Source organism: Carassius carassius, chromosome 9 (assembly GCF_963082965.1).
Source record: "Carassius carassius chromosome 9, fCarCar2.1, whole genome shotgun sequence".
In the NCBI taxonomy this organism is placed as follows: domain Eukaryota; kingdom Metazoa; phylum Chordata; class Actinopteri; order Cypriniformes; family Cyprinidae; genus Carassius; species Carassius carassius.
The window spans coordinates 18,660,039-18,685,987 of record NC_081763.1 but is presented as its reverse complement, the minus strand read 5'-3'; the positions used below and the strand labels follow the sequence as shown (position 1 = coordinate 18,685,987).

General features: G+C 37.6%; 1 protein-coding gene across 1 annotated transcript; it reads left to right on the top strand.

Moving 5' to 3' along the window:
* The first annotated feature begins 63 nt into the window (after positions 1-63).
* On the top strand, positions 64-25,675 carry map3k3 (mitogen-activated protein kinase kinase kinase 3). The gene is made up of 17 exons (XM_059558140.1): positions 64-1,228; positions 9,022-9,114; positions 10,431-10,561; positions 10,646-10,686; positions 11,089-11,188; positions 12,605-12,718; positions 12,927-13,047; positions 15,357-15,490; positions 16,443-16,516; positions 16,619-16,686; positions 16,776-16,871; positions 16,949-17,110; positions 17,245-17,393; positions 17,863-17,994; positions 20,021-20,150; positions 20,360-20,537; positions 24,513-25,675. The coding sequence occupies exons 2-17, from the start codon at positions 9,111-9,113 to the stop codon at positions 24,736-24,738; spliced, it is 1,860 nt and encodes a 619-aa protein (XP_059414123.1). The 5' UTR covers positions 64-1,228; positions 9,022-9,110; the 3' UTR covers positions 24,739-25,675.
* Positions 25,676-25,949: the final 274 nt, after the last annotated feature.

Below are 25,949 nucleotides of genomic sequence, written 5' to 3'. Positions count from 1 at the left end.
GAACTTTCGGCTGGCTTTGAAGGAAAAGCCAGATTTTCTGATTCTGATTCTGATTCTGAAAAGCGAGCTCATGGGTTCCGGTGACGAACTGCTTTTTCGCTGTCAGGAAACTCGCTGCGCTAAAGATTCATTCTGGCATCTGCTGTTTATCATCATCAACATCACGAGAATGCTTGGACTAATGTCGCCTAAAGGTCCCATCCCCTGCTTATTATCACCAAATTTGCTTGTACGGCCATCTGGGAGCGCATTTTCGCACTTTCTCTTGAGTTTTCACTGAGTTTAACCGTCATCAGCGGAAAGGGGAATTTGTTCTCGAAGTTCAAGTAGCCGCTGACTGTAACGCGCACGCTCTTTTGTCCAGATCTTCGACAGAGCGATTCCTGTGCAGTTATCCTCACGCGTTTTTCGCTTTTACTTCGGTAAAGTGGATACACGAAGGCTGCTTACACAGTTCCATGCCTTCATTCATAATCATTTGTCTCATAATGATGCGGAGATTGTCCAAGCATCGAGCTGAGGGCTCATTTTCTTCTTTATTTGGCTTTACAAAGTTGTTACGCACAGGATCCATTAACGCGTACGGACTGTTGCCGATTCGCCTTTCAATAGAAAAGTGAAAACTACGTTCGTGCATTGAGCTGGCCATCACATCCACATCGACGGAGGGGGAAAATACGCAAACCTTAGCAGGAAAAGAAGCCATCAAAATTACGGAAATCCTTTTTTTCCCTCCAGTCGGCTATTACAAATGCATTCTATGTGAGCAACTCGCTTATATTTGCACGATTTGGGTTATTTTAATACATTCTTATCCCTTGGACGTTGAGTTTATTATTCAGATTTATTATGAACTCCATGCATTCGTTATTATGTCTACACAAAGCTATACAGATATGTCGCGTGACGAAACGTCAATATTTCCTTCCTAGTCACTAGGTCGCTACTTTCTCTCAGCATAAACTGGAAATTACGTATTTTTTGTGTGTTTAAGAAGTATTTTCTCTTTACTGGTCTGAGGAATACGTTTGATGGATGCTATGGGAGACCCTCAGGGGTCCGCGCGCCTGAATGCGCGTTAGCAATGGCAGCGGCCTGGATATATGTTGACAGAAATAGTGTATTAACTGTACTTGTAACGGCTGTCTTCACGATATACATCGACTTTCCGAAAACAGGACAGAAAGTGACTCTGTGAAGAGCCCTCTATCACCTGCGTGCAGTTCAGGTAAGTATTTGAACTTGGGGTTCAGTATGTAATAACATAAACATGCTTTAATGTTTGCAAAGTGTGTTAATCTTAGAAACAGGTTTTGATATTGTGTTTTGGGCGTATAACAGTCTTGACTAAAGAAACTGACATCCCCTCTTGTCATTCATAATGTGTTCACCAAATCTGCACACAAATAGCTGGTATCTGTATGGCAAATGTGTGTCTAACAGCAGGTGTAAACTGCATAGCAGTTAGATGATTCACTAGAACTGAAAATCAGAGAACAACATCCATTATTTGCCTTGGACCTAAATGAAGGTCTTCATGCTCATATGTCAAGACAAGTCACCTTTATTTCTACTGCGCTTTATACAGGACAAATTGTTTCAAAGGAGCTTCACAGTAATGAACAGGAAGATAGCAGAATCAGTTATGGAAACTTGTCTATGGAGATAATTCAGATTTTGCTGTAAAGCAGCCCTTTAAGACAGTAGTTTCATTATTTAGCTTATTTACAGTGAGGAAAGAAAAAAAAATGCATTTCAAAAAAGTTATAAATTGATTTTCATTTTAATGAAGGAAATGGGTACACTACAGACCAAAAGTTTGGACACACCTTCTCATTCAAAGAGTTTTTATTTTCATGACTATGAAAATTGTAGTCACACTGAAGGCATCAAGGGCTATTTGATCAAGAAGGAGAGTGATTGGGTGCTGCGCCAGATGACCTGGCCTCCACAGTCACCGGACCTGAACCCAGTCGAGATGGTTTAGGGGTGAGCTGGACCGCAGACTGAAGGCAAAAGGGCCAACAAATGCTAAGCATCTCTCGGGGAACTCCTTCAAGACTGTTGGAAGACCATTTCAGGTGACTACCTCTTGAAGCTCATCAAGAGAATGCCAGATTTGATTACTGTGCAAAGCAGTAATCAAAGCAAAAGGTGGCTTTTTTGAAGAACCTAGAATATGACATATTTTCAGTTGTTTCACACTTTTTTGTTATGTATATAATTCCATATATAATTCCACATGTGTTAATTCATAGTTTTGATGCCTTCAGTGTGAATCTACAATTTTCATAGTGATGAAAATAAAGAAAACTCTTTGAATGAGAGGGTGTGTACAAACCTTTGGTCTGTACTGTATTTGATCCCCTATCAGTCAGCAAGATTGGTGTCTTTTATACAGGTAATGAGCTGAAATTAGGAGTACTCTTTTAAACTCCTAATCTCAGCTTTTTACCTGTAAAGACACCTGTCCACAGAAGCAATCAATCAATCAGACTCCAAACTCTCCACCATGGCCAAGACCAAAGAGCTGTCCAAGGATGTCAGGGACAAGATTTTAGACATCCACAATGCTTGGTGAGAAGGTGACAACAGTTGGTGTGATTATTCGCAAATGGAAGAAACACAAAATAACTGTCAATCTCCCTCGGTCTGGGGATCTCACCTCGTGGCATTTCAATGAACACGAGAACGGTGAGGAATCAGCCCTGAACTACACGTGAGGATCTTGTCAATGATCTCAAGGCATCTGGGACCATAGTCACCAAGCAAACCATTGGAAACACACTACGCCGTGAAGGACTGAAATCCTGCCGCGCCCGCAAGGTCCCCCTGATCAAGAAAACACATGTACAGCCCCGTTCTGAAGTTTGCCATTGAACATCTGAATGATTCAGAGGGGAACTGGGTGAAAGTGTTGTAGTCAGATGAGACCAAAATCAACTCAACTCGGCGTGTTTGGACGAGGAGGAATGCTGCCTATGACCCCAAGAACACCATCCCCACCGTCAAACATGGAGGTGGAAACATTATGTTTTGGGGCTGTTCTTCTGCAAAGGGGAAAGAACAACTGCACCACATTGAAGGGATGATGGACGGGGCCATGTACCATCAAATCTTGGGTGAGAACCTCCTACCCTCAGCCAGGGCATTGAAAATGGGTCGTGGATGGCTATTCCAGCATGACAATGACCCAAAACACATGGCAAAGGCAATGAAGGAGTGGCTTGAGAAGAAGCACATTAAGGTCCTGGAGTGGCCTAACTAGTCTCCAGACCTAAATCCAATAGAAAATTTGTGGAGGGAGCTGCAAAGAGGAGTGGGACAAAATCCCTCCTGAGATGAGTGCAAACCTGGGGGCCAACTACAAGAAATGTCTGACCTCTTAGATTGCCAACAAGGGTTTTACCACCAGGTACTAAGTCAAGTTTTGCAAAGGGGTCGGATACCTATTTCACTCATTAAAATGTAAATCAACTTATAACTTTTTCTTTTCAAATTTGTTTTTCTGGATTTTTTTGTTGCCGTTCTCTCACTGTTCAAATAAACCTACCACTAAAATTATAGACCGATAATTTCTTTGTCAGTGGGCAAACGTACAAAATCAGCAGGCGATCAAATACATTTTATCCTCACTGTAGTTAGGTCAGTGTTGTTTCAGTTCAGTAACAATGTAAAATTAATCTATATCGAAACAAGTAGCTACAATTCATCTAAAAGTGGTTCTACAAAGGCCAGCAATGTTGTTTTTCAGCTTGAGTTTTTATGATGATTCAGTTCAGTTGGATAACAGTGTCAATGCTGCAAGATGTGATTCAGCTATAAATCACGTGTGTGTTTCTGTACAACATATATATATTGTATTATACATTAACATTCAAAAGTTAATTGTCAGTAAGATTTTTAGTGTTTTTAAAAAAGTCTCTAGTGCTCACCAAGTCTGCATTTATTTGATCAAAAATACAGTAAAAGCAGTAATATTATTAAATATCATTGCATTTTTTAAATGCAGCTGTTTTTATATGAACATATTTTAAAATATAGTTTATTCCTGTGATGGCAAAGCTCGGTTCTTTTTTTAGCAGCCATTAATCCAGTCATCAATGTAACATGATCCTTCTGATGTCAGATTCTTTCATTTATAACATTATAGATCTCTTAACAGTCACTCCTGATCAATTTTGATGCATAAAAGTATTAATTTATTTAAAATTAATAACATTTTACTGACTCCAAACTTCTTAATGGTGTGTATATTAGTATTATCATGGCCAGTCTACTTTCTAGATACTAGTGTCTGCCATGGAAAAAAGCAATATCGATTAACCACTAGTGATTCACATAACTGAAATATTTCCAATGCCAAGTGCCCCTGGAAGCTGGTTGGAAATCACTGTTATAGATGAATAGACCGTATTTGCCCACACATCTGTTAACATTTCTACAGGAACACTGGTCTACATTTCATGATTTCCCAACCTTAGAGAACACTTCATAATTATATTTGATGATTGTAAACAATCAATTTGACTATCAAGTCAAGTCAGTTTAGGAAGTGCCTCATGACGAAAGGACTCAGATACCAAAGTAGCTTTGTTTAGAGTAGATACAAGAAGTGGTATGGTACAGAACTGAGAGTCAGTCTGTTTTCTGTGCTTTTTCTGTGTTGAGAAAATCCTTTACAGCTCTTAAGTGTCAATATGTTTTGTCACAACTTTGACTTGAAAACACTGCATGGACCGATGGTGTAAGATCTGTCTATGTATGATGTAACAAGGGCTTGTTGCCTTCTCATGACCTAGTGATAAAACCTCCTTTTTTCCACCATCTAGAACAATTTGTCATGTCTATCCCAAAGCTGACAAGAACTTTTTTAGTCCAGTCTCTTTAGAGCGTTGGGAATCCTGGGGGGGATTTGTGCCATAAGCCTCTGAATCTCTTGTACGGTGAGCCCCTACATGAGCAAAAGCCAACAGCCTTGGCTCCAGAACCACGGCTGGGAAAACCAGCCACAGACTAAACAGCTGAAAATCAGGCGAGAGGTGATTGGGGGCAGGAATGGTCAGGGAAATTTGTTGCGATTCTGGCAAGTACTGAAAAGGGATACAAGCAAAACAAAGCAGGTCAAGCTGACAGGGCCCATGGACTGCCTTCTTCCCTCTCCAGATTCCACACATACTTACCACAAGGTAATTAAGAACAGGAGAAACCGAAAATGAGACCAAGAAGGGGCCAGAGACTCAGTAAAGACTGGATGAGAAGGAGGCCGTTTTACTAACCTTTTTACAGGAGCTCTAAATAATTATTTTTAAGGCTTAATAGTTTTTTGCCCCCTGCACCAACACCCCAACTGTCATATCCAACTTTTATAATACTAATTTAAACACTGCATCAAACTGGCAAACCAGCAAACAATACTGGCAATGTGCTCTGTCAGTTGCTGTGAATGCATCCAAGTTGCGAAAAATCACAATACAGCAAAAACGATTAGCAAACACAGCAGTATTTCCACCAGATAGCTGCATCTGAAATCACATGCTCTTTTGATTAGGTACTTATTTTAAATGAGTGAATACTTTGTGACCAATTAATATGTGTTAGTTGCATCACTTCAGTGTCATTCACAAATCCTCTCAAGTGGCCCTGTGGAATAGTAAAGTGTCTATCACATGCACAGGCAATGTTTGATAACACTCTTATGAGTACTGTGAATTCAGACATACTTATTCCCGACCCGTACCTCTCATAAAGTTTTTCGCCAACTATATAATAGGGAGGTATGCAATTTCGGACACAGCCTATGTATTCAAAAAAACAAAATAGTCTCTCCAGGAGAGATTGGTGAAAAATATTAATGGAAATTGAAGTTGTAGCCACTTTGGAAACCACTGCACAGCTTAATGGAATAAGCGAGTTTATGCTTTTTTGTGATTATTTCCAAAATGTACTTTGCCCAGCATTTTATATTTGCTGTCGCAAAATTTGCTTTAATGTACATAGATGAAAACCAGAAAAGGGCCTTTTCTGCGTATTCAGCCTTTGCAACATGTCCTCATTACAATGTGTTGTAATTAAAAAATATGCTATAGATAAGATACAGTTGATAGTCTCAATGTATTGTGTGTGTGTGTGTGTGCATAAAAAATATTACATTTGTTTTGATAATATAATGAAATTATAATAAATTAAAAGCAAGTACGGGTTAAAATTATTGCATCTAGCAGTTTAGAGAGAATTGAAAGTGGTTTGATAGGAAAGCAGCAACAGACAGAAGGAGGATCTAAAGTCAGGTAGGTTGAGATGGTGTTTTACAAACTGTAAGATTTCCGGTGGTGTGGCATCACCCAAGCATGAATCCATTCTGACCTTGCATGAAGGAAAAGCATGCTCTCTCTCACCAAACCCTCTGTGGAGCATTCTGGTGAGGGTCTGTTTAACTTAGACTTGGATTTATGTATAGCGAGACGTCAGATGGGTCCGTACTCGCTCGCTGCTCATTGAGTGTGTTCATAGGTACAGTCAGTCAGGCCACCTGGGTGCCACTCAGGATATTTGGCTGAATGAGTGCAAATTAATGATGTCTGACTTCTGTAATTTCCCATGGTTCAGTTGAAGCTGGATGGCTGGAGGTGCTGAAACAAACGCACACACGCTCCTTACCTCATTTGTTTGGTTAATCATTTCAGCACTGACCGTAATTTAGGAAGGTTGAGCAATTCTTAGCAATGTCTAGTTAGTCCTCTCGCCTCCGTTCTGATGTAATTAGATCAAAAGGTCTGATGAAGCCAGGCAGTGAACACAGGCAGGTAATGCCATTAGGAATGATGCAGATCGATTTGGAGCTCTGCTTTTAAAGGTCAGGATATGCTGATGGAAGCAATCTAATGAGTCTTTGCTGAATTTCTAGAGCGACCATTGGTCGGTTTGCCCCTCAGCAGCTCACCTGGTCTAGGAAGTTAAATGTATTTAGAAAGGATGTTAAGTTTTAAATTTGTAAAGAAATTTATATCACATTTTTACATGTCTTTCATGTTGTGTTTCAGTAAAAGTAACTAAGGCTTATTTATAGATACATATTTCATGATTTGATGTCAATTTAATCTTTTTGATTTTGATTCTGATTAATTTGAGTACATTTTATTTATAATGTCCATTTTACTAAAATGTGAGAGAAGTTCTTTCTCAGCTAATGCTTTAAATTATGTAGGGAGATGTTTTCAGCATATTCAACTGGTCTTTTTGAAATATTCATGAAACTAATTGTCTCATAACAAGGATTTTTATTTAATTTAGGCTACACTGGTCGCCCTTTGTTTTTTGATTCATTAAGGAGAACTGTTCATTAGAGTCATTTGTTTGTGATTCTGACTACACTGGTCGTGCTATATATTTGTTTTTGCATCCAACCTGCAAGGAGAACTCAATGAAAAGTCGTTTCTTAACATTGTTTTGTGATACATTGTCTTTTACATCACTATCAAAATAGACCGCAAACTCACATTCACAGATTGAATAAATTGTTTATTTGTTGGACTGGTGGCACTAACTGTTCAGCAGGATGTAATGACACCTGCTGGGAGGTCAGTGCTGTACAAATACATTTTCATGCAGCCCCTGAACATAGACACAGATCCAAAGATTCAGCTTTGGATTTCAGGAATCAATATCAGGTTCATTCGAATTACGATCTGTATTTTGAACCCAGTTTTGAATTAAAATAGATTTTGTTCATCAAATACATAAGAATATGCTATAATTCATCAAATGTACTAGCCGAACACTGAAATATACTCAAACATGTTTATCAAGACAATCATAGCTGAAAATCACAGTGCTTGGTAAATGAATGCAGACACTATACATTCCATGCAGAGGTTAGCTGTCGTTAAATAGTTTTCTCCAAAGAAGTGGCTTACATATTATGTGAAACTCATTTGACGCATGTGGGGAATTCGTCCCCCCCCCCTCCCTTCCAGTAAGAACAGATAATGACTTTTAAGCACACCACAAGGTTACTAAGTAATTTTTTTTCTTATTTGTATAAAATTGCTAATTTTAGAGCTCTAAGTACATGGTCAGTGATATTATTATGGACTATATCATCTGTCATGTATTTGAGCCTTGAAAAATAGGTCAAAACCTCAGAACATTCGATGTAAATTCCAGCCAGTTTCGCAGTCGTGGCCTAATGGTTAGACATTCAGACCCGCAATCCAAAAGTTGTGAGTTCGAGTCTCGGGCCAGCTCTCTCCAGACTTAGGTGCCCTTGAGCAAGGCACCGAACCCCCAACTGCTCCCTGGGCGCCGCAGCATAAATGGCTGCCCACTGCTCCGGGTGTGTGTTCAAGATGTGTGTGTGTTCACAGTGTGTGTGTGCACTTTGGATGGGTTAAATGCAGAGCACGCATTCTGATTATGGGTCACCATACTTGGCTGTATGTCACCTTCATTCACATTCTTTTTATAATGTGAGCCGCCTGTATTCATGGACAAAAGAAGTATGAAAAAATTACAGTCATAGTGTTTATTTATTGGAGCATTGTTGAGAGGGGCCATTATGGCTGGAATGAAGCTTGGAGCTGAAAATCTGGCATGTTTTAAATGGTAAATATTTTCCTCTGCTTTTTACCCTTGGCTTGAAGGTTTGTGCCAGGTTCCTCAGTGCCAGCAGGGATCAGGTTACAGTCCTTCAGGTTTCACGTGCGTGCACAGACGACACACATTCTCACCATCCTGTTACACATGCAGAACATTCCATATTTAGCTTATTGCCTGTGTTATAGGTGGAGTTTTTGAGCATCTAGCATCAGTAAATTTTAACATGTCAACTGAACACTGAGGCGGTAAACAGTTTGCTATTAAAATATGCTTACAAACGAAAGCCCCTTGAAAGATGATGATATAATACATAAGTATCTGTGTTGTTGTTGACTGTGCTGTTGGCTTTGAAATCATCAATCAATGTTTGTTGGCTCAGCTGATGAAAATATGTCATAATGATGTGTCCACTCTGATTTTTAGGCCATTGATGGGTGACACTAGAGGACAGTGTGTGTGAGGACCTTCAACCCTGAACTCCGATCAAGAGCACACACATTCATATCGCCAACATGAGTAAGTCCTCATGTCCCACCACTCCCATATATCAAGTGTCTTCAACGTGTTTACAATTGTGGTTTGATCTCAAACATTTTGATGAAAAAAAAGTAAACTATACAATATTAGGATGATTTCTACCAAAGCTTAGCTAGATGTTTAACTGTCTCAGTCATTAAAATGTACACTACCATTCAAAAACTGCTGACAAGCTGGAAGCAACTTTAAGGCCTGGAATGAAAAGGATGTTTTGAGTTGTTTGTTTCTTAAGAGCGAAAGAGTGGAACATGGAGACAAGACAGTGGTTTATGTTCTCACTGGTCACATGAACGCACAGATATTCAACATTTGAGTGGTTGAGTCTGTTGCTTGGGTTGATCTGCCTTGTTCCCAGTATTAGTGGGTAGACGAGGCTTCTCTGTTTCTCTCCCTGTCTGGAGATGTGTGAAGTCAGTCCAAACAACACACTGCGAATATTTTCCCTCCGTAAGTGAGCTTAGCCAAGACACATCCCGTCCTTACATCAAACATGAGAACAGAGTTCTCGAAAAACACGGTCATCTCCCTCTCACAACTCTCACTGTGTTGACGCTGGTCTAGTCGTCTGGCTGTGAGTGTGTTTATTCATAATAGAGATCAGAACATCCTCTCAGTTCCTCTGCACCTGTGCTGTAACTGTATAGCACGTTCATAGTTTCTGCAACTTAAGCTCTGTTTAGTTTAAAATAAAGTAATAAGCCAATCAAGCACATTCATTACAACAATTAACCACAATTAAGGTTTGGCAGCAGAGAGGGTGCACAAATAATGTCAGAATTAATACATTGAAAAAAAGTATCTACTTAATTAAGAAATATATTTATAATCAAATTAATAATTTAAAACCAAGCAGAGTAGTTCATTAGCCTTTTTCTGACCAAAAGCTGTCAGCTATAACTTATACAGGAAGAGAGTCTTTGACCGACATATAAATGACCAACGATAGATTGTTTCATTTTATTTGAAATAAATTTTACAGCAAAAATAAATGTTAGTAATGGAACAGTAGTCTCCTCAAAAAAGTTTGAAAAATTTGTGGAAAATGTATATTGACAAAGTAAAAAATACTGATTATATGAAAGGATGCACAATATATCCATATCATAGGTTATCGTCCAATATTATGGATTTTTTTGTAATCTGTATTGACTAATATTGGACATTCCAAAATAAATATCTATTTTTGGTACTGTACAATATAATATTATGATGCCTAAATTAGACAAAATATTTTATAATGTTAATCTTGGGCATTTTTAGTTCTGTGGCCATAACATCCCTGTCTTTCTCCTCAGATGAGAGACAGGCTCTGCATTCAATTATGAAGGATCTGGTGGCCCTGCAGATGACCAGGCGCCAGCCGGCATCAACTTATGACACAGCAAAACCTAAACCAGTCAGCACTGCCAGCTCTTCCAAAAGAATGGTAATATACTTACTTACAGGAGAACATACCTTGTGACTCCTGTATGACCCTGTCGAGGCCTAACCACTGTTTCTTTTTCTTCAGGAGGATGTCAGGATTAAGTTTGAGTTCTGTGGTGAACGAAGGTGAGTTGGAGTTTCTTTGTACTAGAATGTGAATGTTGGTGTGTCTGAATGTGTGCGTTGAAGTAATGTTCAAATAGTAATGCACAAACACATACAACAACATGTACACCAGACATTTTGAGTTTGTGGCATTTTCAGACAGATGCACAGGCGTCCTGTCTCTCAGCTCTCAGACTTGTATCACAGTGGAAAGGGAAAGGACTGTGGTTAGTCTGGATGCCAGGACAGACCACAGCTATGCTAGGTGTGCTTGCAGGAATGTGTGCACTCTGCAGATCCGACTGTGTGTCTGACTTGACTTGACTGGCTCAGATTACACATCTAAAGAAATCTCAGCTTCCTGTTTAATGTCCCCCCCTCTGTGTGCATGGCGTGTGTGTATGTTTATATATGTTTGTGTAGGATTCTGATGTTTGGGCGGCCTGTGCAGTTTGAGGAAGTCCAGCAGAAAGTCAAAACATTCTTCGGTCAGCAGTTAGACCTGCATTATATGAATAATGAGGTATTGATTCACATTCAAATGCACTCACTTATGTCTGATCGCTGCAATCTTAACAGAAATACTCAAGACTTTAGTATCCACTATTTTAGTACTATTTTGCTGAACTCCTCATTTTATAAACTTCAAAGTCCACATAAAAAGGTTAATGCATAAATTATAAGCTTAATGAAATTTTTTTTGGTAGCACTTTATTTTAGAGTCCTGTTCCACATGTACATACAGTGTACTGTACTTATTATAGTATTTACAATAATTGTGTAATAACTAGGTATTAACCCTGAACCTACCACTAAATCGAACCGTAACCCATGTAGTTGCCTTATATTGCCCATTACTTTAAGTACACTGTAAGTACAGGTAAGTGCACATACTGTAAAATAAAGTGCAACCCATTTTGTTATTGTAAAATATGTAATAATTACAAAAATATATTAGCAACCTTTAAGTAATAATGATGTACACAAAACTTACTTCACTTTAAGATGAAAAAATAACAAGCTAAATTTAACTTACAATTTTTCGGTTTTGTAATTAATTGTACTTTAATAAATTAAATAAAATGAGCAAAATAAAATAACAACATAAATTAGCAACCATTTAGTAATAATACTGATGTACACAAAACTTACTTGACTTTAAGATGGACATCACTGAATGCAGTTCAGTAAGGGGCCGTTCACACAGAATCTGTCTTTGCATCTAAAAACGTGAGACACTGCTCTCAGGAATGTTTTGCAATAAACCGATCAAAACGCAACGGTCTTGAGATGTGCTTTTGAGTGATATCACCACATGTATTCAGTGACAGAGACATTTCTCTCCAGACTCTTTTTTTAAGACATGGGTTGTGTTAATTTGATATATTATTTGATTCAGGGTATCCGGACACAGCAACTATGAGTGTCTTCTCCACCATTTTTTTTTAACTTGACAGGCGTTCATGTTCAAGATGCTGCAAAAACACAAGACATGAGTGCAACGTTCATGCATGTCCATATAGTGCTTGTACATAGAAAAACTATGGAAAAGAAGAATGTGTTTTGTGTGAACGGGCCCTAAGTGCGTCAGATGTTGATTCAGTAACTCATTTAGTGTTATTCATTGAATGATTCATCAGACTCATTCAAACCAGCAACTCCTGAGTTTATAAGTCTCTTGAATGATTCATTAAAACAACCTGCATATACAAATCTGTTGCTGTGAATCAGACTACACTGCAATGGTTGAGCAATAAACACAGATGATAAGACAGATCGCTTGTTGTATTCCTCATTTGTAAGTTGGTTTGGATAAACCTTTTTTTTTTTTTTTTACAAATTGACAAAAGATAGGTTTATTTCTTTGTGTAACTAAGGGATAAAAATATTGAGTGACAGCTCTTCTTAATGCGTTTGTTAAGTGTGTTTGTGCACACAGCTGTCCATCCCTCTGCGCAATCAGGACGACTTGGATAAAGCCATTGATCTGTTGGACCGCAGCTCAAACATGAAGAGCATCAAGATCATGCTGCTGACACAGGAACAAAGCAATGTGAGACTTACAATTAATATTTTAGGTCAATGAGTTCCTGTTCAATTTAGAAAGTAGACTAAGAATCTCATAGAATACACGTTTTTTATGTGTAGTGCAAATTCTAATAAATCTGCTCACTAGAAAGAGGTTTGAATGCTAACACTGTTGTATGTCAGTTAGTATACAGGAGCAGAGATGTGTTGAGTTGATGTGTTTGTGTATGCAGGCCTCTTCTCCGTCTCATCACACAGTGTGTAAGCAGGTTCGCATCAAAACCTCACAGTCCACCGGTGATGTCAGCACTGCCTACCAATCCTCCGAATCGAGAGGACGCCACCACTCCACCAGTGAGTTCATACACACACACACACGCATGCACACACTGCTGCGCTTAATCAAAAACCCCTCTGTATTTCTTATCAATCTTCTTGTCCTGGTCTTTTTCACTCTCATACTCTTTCATTTTCTCTCCCTCTCCCTCTGTTGTTTCTCCCGACTTCCTCTGTGAGCAGTGGGTCCTCTTCCTTTTCCTGTCCACCATCACTGGCTGCTGCACAATGGCTTGCTGGCTCCCAGCCAATCAGATTGCGAGACACTATTAGCATGGTGGGCCAGTGGCCTGTAGTAGAGATAGTGTGTATTTTAGGGGGAAGGGAGGTTGCTACAGCTTGTAAAGGCGTCTGGAGAAAAGTGTGAGCTCTTTGAGCTCTGCAACTGATTTCTTTTTTTTTTTTTTTTGTGATTGATTTTGTTTCAGTCTCATGATTCAGCTTTTAGTTTCTGCTTTTAGATTATGCTCTTGTCATAGTGTAACACAGTGCATGGGTGGGACTTTTTCTTCATTTCTATTGTGTATGCAGTATTTTTCTTTGAGCTCAACATACTCTAAATAAATGCAGATAGAATCGTGAAATGTTGTCATAAAAATGTGTATAAAAATCCGGAAACCCTAGTGTTGTAAAAATGTTAATAAATGACTTTATTGTTAATTTTTTTTTATTAAATCGATTAATCATGCTTTTCTATTATTAAAATTAAATTAAACCGATTAAACAGAATCCATAAAATTTCAAACAGAAAACACTGAATTTGGATGGATAAATAAATTGTATATTTTTAAATAAATATATATGTATTATATAAATATATATTTATTATTAAATCATAAGTTATTTACTTTCATTATTTTAATTAATTTGTTTTTTGATTAGTACAATTGTAATCATTAAAACACAATCAAGAAAAATTAGAATGGAATAGGGGTGTCCCCGACTAAGAACATTCGACAGTCACAATTACATTAACAAACAAGGAAAATGTGTAATGGATGCTTTGCAGATATAAACGGGGTAATTAATGTTTTATGTTTTGATTAAAATATAGTTAACATTAAACGTCAGTAAAACCCTAAGACTTCACAATTTTTTTTACAGTAGTGCTGTCATTATAATGTTATGTATATGACAGTAGTTATTAATGTTCTGTATTTCTGATTTAACTCGTCATTTACCTCATGTAGAATAAGCTTTGTTATTTATAAAACATAATGTTAATATTGCAACTTATACTAGATTGGTAGTCGAATCAGACTCCTTCTATCAAAGCATCAAAACTATTCGCGGTCACCCCTAGAATGGAATAAACATAAGGTTTGAAAAGATTAAAGAATTTTTTAAAAGTAACATCATGCAAACCTGTATAAGCATGTAAATCTAACAGAAAGGCCATATCTGAAATAGAGTTATTCAGATGCTTTATTTGACTGAAGCATTAATGACTATTAGCAGTGTAATTGATTAAATATGTGCAAATTTGTACCTATACTGGTTTATAGAGTTTTGATTAGTACTGGTTTATTTTACACTAACACTGCTTTTTTAAAATATAAATATCATATATAAGTAGCCACTGTACTGATTGAAAGAAATCAAAAATACAAATAGACAAAATGGTGAAGTACAAGATGCGAATATGTGAACAAATTTTTGCATGTGTATACTCCCAATCTCATACCAAAGTGATGTAAATAACTGACAGAGATCTAGTGGTTGACCGATATGTGTTTTTTGACAGCCGATGCCGATATCTTGGAAAGCAGGGGGCCGACAGCCAATTTAAAGCTGATATACATTTTTTTTTTATTATTAATATTATATTATTATTAATATTTAAGAAATTTGAAATAATTTCACAATGAATTAAAAAATAAATCTGAAAAATAAACATACTTATACTTTAGATGACAAAGTATTTTACACAAATAAATGTTTAAGAAAAATATAATTAAAAAGGAAGTAAACACTGTAACCAACAGGGCACTCAGTATTCTTGGAAGTTTGTCTGCACTGGGAATCATATTTTTCAAATAAAGCCAGGGTAACACACATTTTACATACAGCACACATATGTTTTCACACAGCTGCTCTCAGCGCTGTCAAAATAAAAGTCCTGCCTCAAACACGTCGGCCAAGAACTTATCGTCCGATGCCGATATTAAAAAAATTGCAAATATCGGCCAATATATCGTCTCTGGCGATATATCGTTCTACCACTACATGTTTGCCACCATAACCATATTACTAGAAAAAAAATGTTCTTGCAGATGTTGAAAATTATTAGTTGTAACATTAATGTCCATTGTCTTGTCCTTCCATAGGCTCTCAGAACACTGGCCGAAGTTCTCCACCCCCCGGTTACGTTCCTGAGTGCCAACAGCGAATTGCACGTCAGGGATCGTACACCAGCATCAATAGCGAGGGGGAGTTCATACCTGAAACCAGTGAACAGTGTGTGAGTTTAAAGTCACAGACTTTAACAGTTTTTTAACAGATAACAGATTTTTTTTTATGTATTCATTGTATTGTTAATCAGAATTAATTTGACATATCAGTTGATATTTATATACAATACTGAGATTTTGTTTTTGTTTTATAAAAAAAAAACGAAGTCTGAAAGGCTGAGTTTATTTGAACAAAATACAGTAAAACAGTAATATTTGGAAACATTATAATAATTGAAAGTAACATCTTTATATATATATATATATATAGCTGGCAATACAGAATTTTCCGCATTCATTACTTCAGTCTTCAGTGTCACATGATCCTTCTGAAATCATTCTCATTTAAATGTTTAAAACAGTTTTTGTGGAAACTGTTTTTTCAGCATTCTTTGAATGAATAGAACTTTTTAAATAACAGCATTTGTTTGAAATATAATTTTTCTGGCTAACATTATAAATGTCTTTACTGTTACTTTTATTCAATTTAATGCATCCATGCTGAATAAAAGTATTAATTTCTTTCAAAAAAATCTTTCTCAGTGTGTCAGTGTCTTTGTGTCAGTGCTTATAAGTGCTATACAATATATATATATATATATATATATATATTGCTCCAAAGCAGAAGTGAATGATCAAAATAATAGCAATTTGTAATTTGGCAACATGCTGCTATCATTTGCGGTTCCTGTATTTCCTTCAATACGTATATACATTGCTAACTTGCATTCTCTCGCAGTCAGTGTCGAAAAAGAGCCACATGTTTAGAAAAGACTTCAAGTACAGAATAGGTGTCAGGGTTATCTCAGAATGGTGAAATCTTCCCATAGAAATGCCACATGTTCTGTGAGAGAATTCAAGTATATTCCACAGTATATACCACTGCTAAAATGAAATACAGTCACCTAATCACCTGCAGTGCCGCCTGAGTCCATTCAACTCATAATTCACCTGTATTTAAAGGTCCTTGATCCTTGGAGCAGTGCAGAAAACTCAGTGTCCGGCAGCTGTCAGTCACTTGACAGCAACTCTGACAGGTGAGGAGACAAATACTGTATGAAATGTATTTGAATGATACTGTAATTGTAAGCACCTGTCACTGTGTTATTTTGCATTTATTGGTGTCTCTTGTTTCGTAGTCCCTCACTCAGGAAACCTCGTACACACAGGGTTAAGAGTTATCCTGACAACAGACAGGACTGTGCAGGTGCACCTCAACAAACATTGCTAAAGTTTTCAAATCTGCTTTTCCATTGACCCCAATATCCATCCCCTCTGTGTGCTCTCCTCTTTTAGACCGGGAAAACCATGTATATGATAAGATTGTAGGGAAGGGAGGGACATACCCTCGCAGGTATCATGTGTCGCTGCATCATAAAGACCACAGTGAAGGTAAACTTAGTATACTCTCACATACACACTCCAGTTCATCCACTGTCAGGATTTATAGAAATAATGCTGCTCCTCAGGTCGACGGACCTTTCCACGGATCCGTCGTCCCCAGGGAAACTTGTTCACGTTGGTGCCATCACGGCGCTCACTGAACGGCAGTGAGGAGAGTTTGGGGAGCTGGCAGCTGGTTGATACTCAAGCCAGACTCCGCCCACAGGAGCGCACGGTCCCACATAAGTGTGAGTGGGAGATAGATCCTGATGTTGTAGATTGTGATGTATTTAAAATGTTTGTATTTGTGTGAAATTGTCAGTCCGTTTGATTCATATAGCCAATCATTGTTGTATCTTGATGTGTGATATGATGTATGCAGCCCCTACAGCTCCAGTGACGTGGCGTAGGGGGAAGCTGCTGGGCCAGGGTGCGTTCGGAAGCGTTTATCTGTGCTATGATGTGGACACAGGCAGGGAACTTGCAGCAAAACAGGTTCATTTTGACCCTTCCAGTCCAGAGACCAGCAAGGTAAGGTTTTTGATTTTGTTTTGTTTTGTTATCTTTTGTTGCCTTTTTCTTGCACTTTTCTTTCTAGTTCTTTTTCTCTTTGTGTTTGCCAGCATGTTTTTTTTCTTCCATCTGAAACTTTTCCCCAACTCTTTAAATTCCTTCCTGTCTGCCATTGCAAAAACATGCGTTGTCACTTCCTGTATCTGTGTGTGATTGTGTGGGTCAGCCAGAGGGGGGTTTTGAGGCGAGGGCAAATGTGGTAGTCTAACAACGCATTTCTCATTGATCATGCCCTCACTTGACACGAACACACACATATGCTTACACACTCAAAAGCAAAAGGCCTCTTAACCACACAGAGGAATGTTTGGCATTAGAGTATTGTGGTTTTATGTTTTCAGTTGATCTTCTCACTCATACCCCCCTCTGGTCACAGCCAGCTGGCTCAGCTGTGGTCGTGTCATGACTCTTGCCCCCCTTTCTGCAGGAGGTGAGTGCTTTAGAGTGTGAGATACAGCTGTTGAAGAACCTGCATCACGAACGAATCGTTCAGTACTACGGTTGCCTTAAAGACCATAATGAGAAGACCCTCACCATTTTCATGGAGTATATGCCCGGAGTGAGTTTGCCACAGCACTGGCTCATCTAGTGTTAGGAATAATAACCAAAAATGAAAATTCTGTCATGATTTACTAATCCTCATGTTGTTTCAAACCTGTATACTGTAAAAAATTTTAATGCACAAAAAGAATCTCACATTGAATTTTTTTCATCGTGACCACTGGCTGTCAAGACACTTTTGTCAAAAAGAACAAAAGCAAACCATAACTTACAAAAGTTGTGCACATGACTTGCCCACTATATTTTGAATATATACACTACTGTTAAATAGTTTGAGGTCTGTAATTATTTTTCATTTTTTTCTCCTGTTTTTGAATGCATTTATTGAATTTATTTTAAAGTATTTTAAATTTGAATTTGTTCCTACTTACTTTTTTTTGTGGAATTCGCTTTTCTTTAATGGATGATAAAAGTCTATATATATATATATATATATATATATATATATATACAGTACAGACCAAAAGTTTGGAAACATTAATATTTTTAATGTTTTTGAAAGAAGTTTCTTCTGCTCATCAAGCCTTCATTTATTTGATCAAAAATACATATATGTTCACTATATTATTACAATTTTAAATAATTATTTTAAAATTTATTATACTTTAAATTATCATTTATTTCTGTGATGCAAAGCTGAATTTTTAGGATCATTATCACATGATCCTTTAGAAATCATTCTAATATGATGATTCATTATCAAAGTTGAAAACAGTTCTGCTGCTTAATATTTTTTCAGAACATGTGATACTTTTTTAGGATACTTTGATGAATAAAAAGTAAAAAAAAAAAAAAAGAAGCTATGTTTTAAAAATATAAATATTTTGTAATAACAATATACACTACTGGTCAGTAATTTGGGGTCAGTAATTTTTTTTCCCCTTTCTTCTTTTTAAATAAAATCAATACTTTTATTCAGCAAGGATGTGTTAAATTGATAAAAAGTGATAGTAAAGAAAATCTATTATTACAATATATATTATTAGAATTTTTATTTTATTTTAAATAAATGCAGTTCTTTTTAACCTTTTATTCATCAAATATGTTAGACAGCAGAACTGTTTCCAACACTCATAATAAATCAGAATATTAGAATGATTTCTAAATGATCATGTGATAGACTGGATGTTACATGTGACACTGAAGGCTGGAGTAATGATGCTGAAAATTCAGCTTTGCATCACAGGAATAAATATAAATATAAATATTTATTTAAAGTATATTCAAATAGAAAACTATTATTTTAAGTTAATAATATTTCACAATATTACAGTTTTTTCTGTATTTTTGATCAAATAAATGCAGGTTTGATGAGCAGAAGAAACTTCTTTCAAAAACATTAAAAATAGTAATGTTTCCAAACTTTTGGTCTGTACTGTATATATATATATATATATATGGGATATATATATATATATATATATATATATATATATATATATATATATATATATATTTAGATGTTTTTATATGATCTATATAAGTTTTCTGAAGTCATTTGATGACTTTTTGAGTAACAGCCCAGAACTCTCATTCAAAAATAATCTTTGAATGAGACTTTTGAATCAAATATGATTACAGTTCATATCAATCCAAATGATTGTTTGCATTTGCATTTAGCTGACGCTTTTATCCAAAGCGACTTACAATTGCTATATATGTCTGAGGTCACACACCTCTGGAGCAACTAGAGGATAAGTGTCTTGCTCAGGGACACATTGGTGTCTCACAGTGGATTTGAACCCGGGTCTCTCACACCAAAGGCATGCGTCTTATCCACTGTGCCAACACCACCCCATTGTTGTATGTAAAAGATCTATGGAAACTACTTTAGTGTTCTAGTGAAAAAATAAAAAAGTAAAGGGTTGAAATGGCATGAGGGAGAGGAAATGATGCTTTCTTACAAATAATTTTTTTTTTATTATAGGGGTTGTAATGTGTCCTCACACACCTGTATTTTAGCAATACTGTGGTTGTGCTGTAGAGTTCAGTGTGACACTGGTGCTGTGCTCTTTGACCCTCAGGGTTCAGTCAAAGACCAGCTGAAGGCTTATGGGGCTTTGACGGAGAATGTGACACGCAAGTATACCAGACAAATTCTGGAGGGCATGTCCTACTTGCACAGCAACATGATCGTCCACAGAGACATCAAAGGTACCGTCTGGCATTAGACCTCACATAGTCAAACACTATCTCTTGTGGCTATTTGAGTACAGCTTTCTTATGTTCTAATAGTTTTGGAGCACCTATTATAGCTTGTAAATCTTTTTGTAGTCATATAACAAGAAGAAAATTGGATCAAAGATCTTTCAGTCCGTTGCATGCTAACTGCTCTCCCTGGTCACTTCCTCCGGTGCGTTCAGGTGCCAACATCCTGCGAGATTCGGCTGGCAATGTGAAGCTGGGAGATTTTGGCGCCAGTAAGCGGCTTCAGACCATCTGCATGTCCAGCACTGGGGTCCGTTCTGTTACTGGAACGCCGTACTGGATGAGCCCAGAGGTCATCAGTGGAGAGGGGTACGGCCGGAAGGCAGATGTCTGGTGAGAGCAATACTTTGGTTTATAAATAAAAAACAAAGAAGTGCACACATCCAGGGATATGACTCATTTTATTTCATGGTAACTATATTTCACGATATAGTTATTTTAACGTGTGTGTGTGTATATATATATAGTAGTTATTCTAAAAACCTGCAAACGGGTTTTATATAATAAATAAACTCAAATACTTAATACAAATATCAATACAAACCTTGATGTTGTCGGATTGATACCAGCCTAAATATTTTTATACTCAGTACATTGCTCCCGCTTCATCAAAGAGTATACATGTCTGCAGAGATGGGCAGTATTTTAATTAAATGTATTTAAAATATGTGTTTAACTACTTTTGAGCATTTTGTCATTTGTATTTTGCTGGATTAAAAAAAATGAATGTAATTTGTAATTAACTACTTTGAGAGACAGTATTCGGTATCTGAAATACTAAAAACACTCAATCAAGGAGGTAATTTTATTCTCAGTTAATACAATATCTTTCTTCACCTGTTTTAATAGGGATAGTTCACCCAAAACTGAACGTTCTATCAATAATTACTCACCCTAATGTCGTTCCACTCCTGTTAATGTTTTAAAAACCTTTATAAAAATAAAGTGAATGGTGAATGGTGATAAAAATAGTGAATAGTGAAGTGACATTCAGCCAAGTATGGTGACCCATACTCAGAATTTGTGCTCTGCATTTAACCCATCCGAAATGCACACACACAGAGCAGTGAACACACACACACACTGTGAGCACACACCCGGAGCAGTGGGCAGCCATTTATGCTGCGGCGCCCAGGGAGCAGTTGGGGGTTCGATGCCTTGCTCAAGGGCACCTAAATCATGGTATTGAGGGTGGAGAGAGAACTGTACATGCACTCCCCCCAACCACAATTCCTGCCGGCCCAGGACTCGAACCCACAACCTTTCAATTGGGAGGCCGACTCTCTAACCATTAGGCCACGACTTCCCACAACTATAACATTTTACTGTAAACAGGGTTCGTCTTTGGAACACAAATGAAAATATTTTTTTATGAAATCCAAGGACTTTCTGTGCCCCATAAGGTTCAAAGTCCAGGGGGTAGGAAAGACATCATTAAGTACTCCCATGTGACAATGAATGATGCATAAATACATGCAAGTATCCCTAAACCAAACCCTAATCCTAACCCTAACCATATAGTAAGTACATGTAGTTCATTAATATTACTCACTACTTAAGTGTATAATTACAGTGTAACAAAGACATCTTTAAATAAAGTGTAACGATAGAAGCTGTTTCATTATGAAACTGGCTGATTATGTACTAAAATATATACTATCAGTTATTGTTCACTGAATGTCATTACAGGACAGAAGAAAAAGCTGTGCTGCTCTAGAACTTTGCTTGCTTGCTGACAAGTGATGTTAGCTTGCTAGCTAAATTTAGCTACTTGACAGCTGCACCGTTGTTGCGACAACATCATGTTATTAACAACCCTTTAGAAAACTGAATCAGTTGTGGATCCTCCTGATCTTTTTATTTGTCTTTAACCAAGTGTCTCAGTCTCATTCGTGCTGCATGTAAGTTAACCCTGCCCACTTATTAACATGTCGCCATATACATGGAATTAAAAAAAATCTGTTATAGTTGACATTTTATACTGCGGTAACAATATATGCCGTCATACCGCCCAGTAGTGATGCGCGGGTCGGGGTTTTTTCCAACCCGCGGGTCCCGCTTTTATGAAATTCGATCTTCTCGTAGGTGAAAGTGTTGAATGAACTGATTCATCTCATTCGTGAATGAAATGAATGAGTATACAGGGTCAGTCGGCCAAGCATGTAAATCTCGATCAGCAATCAGCAGATACAAAGCGCAGTTATTGGTGCACATACGCTTGTTTTCATATTTGCAATACAGAACATAACTCCACGTTTAATCCCCGATAAAACCTCGTGCTTTGTTAATCTGGACAAATTATTTAGACGATATATTTAATGTGATCATGCACACACTTTAATATAGCCAAATCAGTTTTTGTCACAAGTAAATACGTTCGTTGATTTAAGACATAACACATAAGTCACTCTTCTTCGCCAACTGCTGGCGTATTTGTGTAATATGAAGAAATGGTCACTGAACGAATCAGTGAATGAATCATTTTGGTGAACGAACTGAAAATCAACAAATCTCTTGAAAGAATCAATTTCCACCACTAAATTCCATCCAACATAAATGGATTTAAAAAAAATTTGTTTTTAGTGACCTGCCCCAACCCACCCCGCAATAAAGTGCCAATTTCTTAAACCGCCCCAACCTGACCCACGGGTTATGAGACGACCCGCTCATCACTACCACCCAGCCCTACACATTTTTATGGGGTGAAATTCTAAGACATTGAGAGAAATTGATTCTGGCTTTTTTGCCACAGAAAATAAATGCTTTGGAACAGGATTTTCCATCTTCATCTACATCTTCATCATGGGAACCTTAAATACCTTTAAAACATTACAAATATTTTCAAAGTCTCATCTTACTACAGTGAAGAAAGCAGCTAGGATTTGAGGAAGTGAATGATAGATGGTATGCTCTTGTTATCGGTGTTGCAGACACTAAAAAACAACATCCTCTAAATTTTAAGAACAGATTTAAAAAAAGAACAGGGTTATTTTTATTTCCTTTAGAAGTGCACAGATTCTCAGTCAGTGGGACTGGTTTAGCTGCTTCTCTGGGATTTTTGACATAAACTGATTGGACAGTCTTCCGTCAGTTCAGGAGAGCATTATGGTTGGCTGAAAGTTCAAATGTGTTGTTCTCTGGGTCACCCAGATAGACTATTAGTGTTTTTTTAGTCAGGATTTTCATCTTATTTTGCAATTACTGTCAGGGATTTGGGAAGGAGGACCCAATTGCAGTGAGATATAACAAGGTTTTATTGACAAGACAGACTGATACAAGAGGTAGTGAAGTGCACAATAGATACCACAACCGGGACACAATAAACAGGAAAAGCTAGGGAAGGCCACTGGGAAGGCTTCAGGAAACAACTGGCAGAATACATGGGCAACAGAGGGCAGCAAGACCAGGCTGATAGAGAAGGCCACACAGAGCAGAGCTCAGAAACTTGTTGACCACAGACTCTGGAGACAGACCAGATGCCAGGCTGGTAGAACCAGGCCAGGACACATGGGGACAGGTCAGGAACCCGAACACAAGACTAGACAGAACAAAGCTCCACAAAAACAAATAAAACTCAAAACAAGGAAAAACAAACCAATATAAAAAGGTTATGTAATCAAGAAAGAAATTACAAATTTAACCAACTCAGAATAAATCAAAACAAAATCAAGACTCAAGGCTAGAAAAAATAAAATATTACAAATAAAAGCAAAAGGCAAGAACAAACAAATTACGAAAACAAGGAGCAAGACAAGACCATGGAATTACAAGGACTAGACAAAACAAGGGCACAAGACCAACCAGACAGGGAGACATGGACACATATTCAGCCAGAGACAGAGGGGGTGAGAATGACCACAGACCAGCAAACACAAAAGGGAAAGATGCACTATAAATAGGGAGGAAAATACATGATGAACAGGTGAGCACAATTAGACCAACTAGGCTAACAAGAGGGTGTGGTAAAGAGGAAACAAGGAGGAGGGGCTAAGGAAGCACATGGACAAGGAAAACAAGGCCATGTGCTGAAACAAGACACAGACACAAGAAAGAAAAAGAAAACACAAGACAAACAGTGTCAGTGCAAAACCCTGACACTTACAAGATAAATTTACTTGTAGCAAAATGACAAAACATTAAGATTATTATAACAATTTAAACAAAAATCAATCAAAAGGTAATACATTTCAGATGTATACTCTGAAACACCTGGAATCTATAACCTTACTGAAAAATATACAAGCTGTTAAATAAACAAAATCATGTAACCTAACATGTCCTTTTTCCTTAATTTTGTTGTGTGAACAGGAGTCTAGGCTGCACTGTGGTGGAGATGTTGACAGAAAAGCCCCCGTGGGCTGAATTCGAGGCCATGGCAGCCATATTTAAGATCGCCACTCAGCCTACCAACCCCCAGCTGCCCTCTCACATCTCCGAGCACACGCGGGACTTCCTCCGCTGCATCTTCGTGGAGGCCAAGCACCGGCCGAGTGCAGAGGAGTTGCTCAGACATCCCTTCCAGATCTTGTGCTGAGGAGGCCCACTGTCCATCTAGCTGCTTCCACAGATTAAAACCCCTCAGTTTCCTTGTTCAAAGAGTGATAAGCTCAGTTTCAAAGGCAATCTGCGTTTCCAGAGCATGTGACCTGCCAGCACCCAATCCTCTGTTGCCTGGATTAGGTCACAGAACTGGTTTATTCACTAATGGTTTGAAATATGATGTCTTCGGGACAGCAGTGGGCGCTACAGGACTTGAGGATGTCATAAGAGGAGGTTTGGGCCACTGAACTGCTTCAAACCAGACTTTTTCTTGCAACAACTGCCAAATGTGCCTTCTAAAGCCAGCAGAGGTCAATAAGTTTCACCAAGAAAATCTCCTAGTAATGAATGTTTCATACAGTCCACAGAAGAGTTATGAAGTCAGTGTTTTTATGTACTATTTCCCTTTTCACACAGATTCTCGTGTGCACCCATTGTCTCTATGACTTCAGGCATTAAGTGTTAAAGGAAATATCATAATTGCGTCTCGGTTTGTTTCTGCCTCAGATGAATGAGGGTCTTGCGCACGTCAGCTTTGAATGGTTTGCATTCATGATTAATCTTATATATTGATTAATCTTAATATAATTGCACTTCAGTATGAACTGTTTTGGTCTGTTACAGAAAGCAGTTTATATTCGTTTTTTGACTGAGGTCAGATGCCGAGAATCAGGACGTGAGGTTATAGTGTTAAAGTCAGAATGTTCTTTGGTTTAAGTGTAATGTGTTGTTTTGTACCGCAGTAGTGCCTTATAATGTCCTGTAGAGAGCATCAGTACAGTACTTAAGCTAATCTCACTAATGCTATTCCCATAATAATGAGATGTTAAATTGGGAATCTCTTAAGTTTTATCAGTTATTTTGGGTGTGGCGAGACATTGAGAGCACATTAGGATGTATAATTGTTTTCGCTCCAGCCCAGCCAAAGAAAATGTATTAAGCAAGTGTTGTACCTTAAGTTTAGTATGGCAGTATATTGGACTTATTTGGATCAGATGCACTTTTGAATATGAATGTTGAATATACCAAATTGTTAATTTTTTTTTTACACAGAATGTGAAGCCTTTTTCACTTTTATTTATATCCCAATGTTCAGCCATTTTTATATACGAGTATATATGTGTATGTATAAATCTATTTTTATATAGTGACTCTGAACCGAGTTATGCTTTTAGGAACAGAAGATGAGTTAGAAACAAGAATTGT